Genomic DNA, 5,603 nt, shown 5'->3' with positions numbered 1-5,603 from the left:
GGGAGGCAGGAAATTTGAATGTGGTGGTCGTGAGGTGCTGGTGGGGGGAGGCGCTGCACGGTCCCTTTGGATGGTGGTGTTTCTCCTGTATTTAGAGATTTATAAAACAAAGTAAGTACACAGAGAGCTCAAACTGAAACATTAGTATTGAAAGGCCAAGCAGCAGTGTTACCAAGACAACAGGCTCTTGAATTTACCCAATCAGTTTGAATGAGGCACTTAAATACTAAAAACCTATTAAATTTACATCTGAAGGTTTTGACATCATAGAACCAATCCTATTGTGAGAAATATTGATGTGTCATCACAGGTATAAGATAAGGGGGCAGTGGGGCAAGGGGAGAGAGCAACTGACACCTGCCAGAGTTAACAGCTCACAGCGCTCGATTCCCATCCCTCTCTCGAGAGAGAGAGAATGGTTGGGTCTCACAGCTTCATCTATGTTGTAAAGAAACCACGTCTAGATAGCAAAGGTACCAAAGAAGAAAGAAGTTCCAGACAGAAGAATCATAAGAACATAAGAAATAGGAGCAGGAGTGGGCCATCTAGCCCTTCGAGCCTGCCCCGCCATTCAATAAGATCATGGCTGATCTGTCGTGGCTCAGTTCCACATTCCCGCCCTCTCCCCATAACCCTTAATCCCCTCTCTTATCAAAAACCCATCAACCCGCTTCTTAAAAATATTTAGCGAGGCAGCCTCCACCACTTCAACGGGCAGAGAATTCCAGAGATTCACCACCCTTTGAGTGAAGAAGTTCCTCCTCAACTCCGATTTAAACTGCCCCCCCCCCCCTTATCTTGAGGCTGTGCCCTCTAGTCCTGCTGTCCTTTCTGAGCGGGAAGAATCTCTCTACCTCTACCCTATCCATCCCTTTCATTATCTTATATGTCTCTATAAGATCCCCCCTCATCCTTCTAAACTCCAACCAGTACAGACCCAACAGAGAAGGCCCAGAAGACACAAAACCTGGTTGTAATTTAGAGAGTGTTTAAATTCTATTTTGTTAATGAGTGGGGATTGTATTTATTGGAACAGCATTCCATTAGAATCTTGTTTTATTCAGGAACAGTTAATAGTTAAAGGGATTTATTCAGCATGTTAATAGTTTAATTAATTTGCTCATAGCTAGTTAGATAAATAAATCGTTAGATGTTGATTTTGGCGTGAATGTCAGGGATTTATTTTGTATTTAATTACTCGGGGTTGTTGAAGAGCAGGTCACATCCCTTCACACCCACTTTTTACAGATTGTAGGGTGAGGGATTCCTCTTGGGTGTTTTGGTGTTAGTTCTCAGAGGGAAGGAATCAATCTCTGCTTTGGTCTGACCTACACGTAACTCCAGAGCCACTGGAATGTCACTGTCACATATCCCCTCAAAGGCAATTAGGGATGGGCAATAAATGCTGGCTCAGCTAGTGACACCCACGTCCCATGACAGAATAAAGAGAAGGTTCGTAATGTTGCTGATTGTTAATTGTTCTTGTAGGGGTGACAAAGGGGTTAATGTGGAAGGTGAGTGTTGTAGCGAACTCTCGGTGTGTGAGAGTAGATAGTGCTGTGTGTTGAGGAGGGGAACTGATTGCGTGTCTGTGTTTACTCGCCAGGTCTCTGTGTTACTGACGCTATGACTGGGGCGGTGAAAGCTGGAGCAATTGAGCACATGGATCGCTGTTCCCACAAGGACACACTCTGTTTCCAGGTTAGTCCATTCAGCCAGCCAATCTGCTCCTAGTGTTCAAGGAAAACAAAACCTCATTGGTGACAATTTGATCGTTTCATACGGAGGGGGAGCCAGGCTTGGGATGTCAATTTAGCTTTGAAGAGCTGAGTGAAAACTCAGAGAGAATCTCAGCATTTATACTTGATTTATTATTGCGCGCTATACAGAGAGAGCATACCGTTCATAGAGAAAGAAAGGAGAGGGTGCAGAATGTAGTGTTACAGTCACAGCGAGGGTGTAGAGAAAGATCAACTTAATGCGAGATGGGTCCATTGAAAAGTCTGACAGCAGCAGGGAAGAAACTGTTCTTGAGTCGGTTGGTATGTGACCTCAGACTTCTGTATCTTTTTCCCGATGGAAGAAGGTGGAAGAGAGAATGTCCGGGGTGTGTGGGGTCCTTAATTATGCTGGTTACTTTGCCGAGGCAGTGGGAAGTGTAGACAGAGTCAATGGATGGGAGGCTGGTTTGTGTGATGGATTGGGCTACATTCACGACCTTTTGTAGTTCCTTGTGGTCTTGGGCAGAGCAAGAGCCCAGACCAAGCTGTGATACAACCCGAAAGAATGCTTTCTATGGTGTATCTTTAAAAGTAGGTGAGAGTCGTAGCTGACATGCCAAATTTCCTTAGTCTTCTGAAAAAGTAGAGGCGTTGGTGGGTTTTTTTTAAGTACAGTGTCAGTGTGGAGGGACCAGGACAGGTTATTGATGATCTGGAAACTGGAATCTCTCAACCATTTCCACTTGATGTAAACAGGGGCATGTCCTCCAAAACACTTCCTGAAGTCAATGATTATCTCCTTCATTTGGGGCGGTGGGGGTGGGGGGGTGGGGGGGGGGGCGGTGGAAATGGATGGGACAGAGATAGAAAGTAGAAAAGGGGAAACGGGGAAGCAAAGGTAAGAGAAGGGGGATCGAGTTGGGGGGGGGAAGAGAAATGAAGAAAGATAATAAAGAAATAAAAGATAGAGAACAGCAAAAAAATTAAATAAAATAGAATGAAAACAAAGGGGGTGCCAGAGTCCCCAGCCAGCAATCTCTGTTCCTGACTCCAATCCAGTGAATCCAGTGCCAGTCCCCAGCCAGCGGTCTCTGTTCCTGACTCCAATCCAGTGAATCCAGTGCCAGTCCCCAGCCAGCGGTCTCTGTTCCTGACTCCAATCCAGTGAATCCAGTGCCAGTCCCCAGCCAGCGGTCTCTGTTCCTGACTCCAATCCAGTGAACATAAGAAATAGGAGCAGGAGTAGGCCATCTAGCCCTTCGAGCCTGCCCCGCCATTCAATAAGATCATGGCTGATCTGTCGTGGCTCAGTTCCACATTCCCGCCCTCTCCCCATAACCCTTAATCCCCTCTCTTATCAAGAACCCATCAACCCGCATCTTAAAAATATTTAGCGAGGCAGCCTCCACCACTTCAACGGGCAGAGAATTCCAGAGATTCACCACCCTTTGAGTGAAGAAGTTCCTCCTCAACTCCGTTCTAAACCGCCCCCCCTTTATCTTGAGGCTGTGCCCCCTAGTCCTCCTGTCTTTTTTGAGCGGGAAGAGTCTCTCCACCTCTATCCTATCCATCATCTTATACGTCTCAATGAGATCTCCCCTCATTCTTCTAAACTCTAACGAGTACAAGCCCAGTTTATTTAGCCTCTCCTCATAGCTCAATCCCCTCAACTCCGGTATCAGCCTAGTAAACTTCCTCTGCACTCCCTCCAGGGCCAAAATATCCTTGCGCAGGTGCGGCGCCCAAAACTGCACACAGTACTCCAGCTGTGAATCCAGTGCCAGAGTCCCCAGCCAGCAGTCTCTGCTTCTGACCCCAATCCGGTGAATGCAGTGCCAGAGTCTCCAACCAGGGATCCCTGTTCCTGACTCCAATCCAGTGAATCCAGTGTCAGACTCCCCAGCCTATAGTCCCTACTCCTAGGTCCAATCCAGTGAATCCAGTGTCATTGCCTCCAGCCAGTGGTCCCTACTCCTGGCTCCAATCTAGTGATCCCAGTGCCAGAGTCTCCAGCCAGTGATCCCTGCTCCTGACTCCAATCCAGTGAACCCAGTTGCTGATTGAACCCTGGGATTGGATTGTGGATGGACTGGGATCGTTGTGAGTTATGGGAGAGACAGCGATAGGTGATGAGGAGGTGGGAGTGGGAGAGACAGCGATGGTGTGACGGGGTCTCCGGTCCACTGTAGTGAGATGTTGAGCTTACTGCCTTGTCTCTCAGTAATGTCCTTCCTTTCTTGCCCAGATATTTCCCGATCCCTCTGACTTTGAACAGTGCTACAAACTGAAAGACAGCCTGCCATCCATTGTGCTGGAACCGAGTGAGGGAGAGGTGGAGAGTGGGGAGCTGCGATGGCCACCAGAGGAGATGCTGATTACTGAGGAAGAGAGTCAGAAAGTCTGCAAAGAGACTGAGACGCAGGTCAGCACGGAGCAGTAACTGAACCTGTCACTGACAAGGAATAAACACACGGACAAGGCAAGAGATCTTCCCACTGGAATCTAACCAGGACAAGGTCTAACCTTGGGAATCATGGCCGGGTATTTCTGGAGCTTTCCGCTGACCTCTGACCTCATGGTCTTGCTATAATTTGTGTTGTCCTTGCAGAGGGATTAATCCTGCCATCTTTCCAGAGTCTCAGAGTGAATGTCTGTTTCCACAGTCTGTGTTTACTCTGAGACTTGGTGTGGATTAGAGGCTGGTTTTGTGTTGGCCTCTCACTGTTTAATTACAATGGCAAAAACCCCATAAACTTCACACAATCCCAGCCTTGAGGAAAACTCCCCCCCTCCACCTCCCCCCACTCCGCCTCCCCACCCCTCCGCCTCCCCCCCTCCGCCTCCCCCCCTCCGCCTCCCCACCCTCCGCCTCCCCCCCCTCCGCCTCCCCCCCTCCGCCTCCCCCCCTCCGCCTCCCCCCCTCCGCCTCCCCCCCTCCGCCTCCCCCCCTCCGTCTCCCCACCCTCCACCTCCCTCTCCACCTCCCCCCCGCCTCCCCCCCTCCGCCTCCCCCCCTCCGCCTCCCCCCTCCTCCACCTCCCCCCTCCACCAACCCCCCCATCAACCACCCCACCCATCCCCCCCACCCATCCACCCCACCCCACCCATCCCCCCCACCAACCCACCCCACCAACCCACCCCCCACCCATCCCCCCCACCAACCCACCCCCCCACCCATCCCCCCCACCAACCCACCCCCCACCCATCCCCCCCACCAACCCACCCCCCCATCCCCCCCACCAACCCACCCCCCAACCCATCCCCCCCACCAACCCACCCCCCCACCCATCCCCCCCACCAACCCACCCCCCACCCATCCCCCCCCACCAACCCACCCCCCCACCCATCCCCCCCACCAACCCACCCCCCCACCCATCCCCCCCACCAACCCACCCCCCCACCCATCCCCCCCACCAACCCACCCCCCCACCCATCCCCCCCACCAACCCACCCCCCATCCCCCCCACCAACCCACCCCCCCCATCCCCCCCACCAACCCACCCCCCATCCCCCCACCCATCCCCCCCACCAACCCACTCCACCCATCCCCCCCACCCATCCCCCCCACCAACCCACCCCACCCATCCCCCCCCACCAATCCCCCCCACCCATCCCCCCCACCCATCCTCCCACCAACCCCCCCATAGATAACCTCACGATGCTCCACTTCTCCAGCTTCCACCCTAAACACGTTAAAGAAGCCATCCCTTACGGACAAGCCCTCTGTATACACAGGAGCTGTTCAGATGAGGAGGATCACAATAGACACCTTCAGATTCTGAAAGATGCCCTCATAAGAACAGGATATGGTGCTCGACTCATCAATCGACAGTTCCAATGTGTCACAGCACAAAACCGCACCGACCTCCTCAGAAGACAAAC

At 52.0% G+C, this 5,603-nt stretch overlaps 1 protein-coding gene across 1 annotated transcript; it reads left to right on the top strand.

Annotated features, from left to right (window-relative positions):
* Positions 1 to 1,610: 1,610 nt before the first annotated feature.
* LOC145340172 (protein LBH-like) lies at positions 1,611 to 4,491 on the top strand. Its single transcript, XM_080184604.1, has 2 exons — positions 1,611 to 1,701; positions 3,967 to 4,491. Exons 1-2 carry the CDS (start codon positions 1,627 to 1,629, stop codon positions 4,159 to 4,161), a joined length of 270 nt encoding a protein of 89 aa, XP_080040730.1. The 5' UTR covers positions 1,611 to 1,626; the 3' UTR covers positions 4,162 to 4,491.
* Positions 4,492 to 5,603: the final 1,112 nt, after the last annotated feature.

Source organism: Carcharhinus amblyrhynchos, unplaced genomic scaffold (genome assembly GCF_965287045.1).
Source record: "Carcharhinus amblyrhynchos unplaced genomic scaffold, sCarAmb.v2.hapA scaffold_816, whole genome shotgun sequence".
In the NCBI taxonomy this organism is placed as follows: domain Eukaryota; kingdom Metazoa; phylum Chordata; class Chondrichthyes; order Carcharhiniformes; family Carcharhinidae; genus Carcharhinus; species Carcharhinus amblyrhynchos.
The sequence above is the reverse complement of the archived record's forward strand: the minus strand, read 5'-3'. Positions and strand labels throughout refer to the sequence as shown.

Excerpts from the sequence above, each read along its gene's own strand:
- LOC145340172 (XM_080184604.1), top strand. The coding sequence starts at position 1,627 with ATGACTGGGGCGGTGAAAGCTGGAGCAATTGAGCACATGGATCGCTGT. Across the intron at positions 1,702-3,966 it reads AGGACACACTCTGTTTCCAG|ATATTTCCCGATCCCTCTGA; the intron begins GTTAGTCCATTC and ends TTTCTTGCCCAG.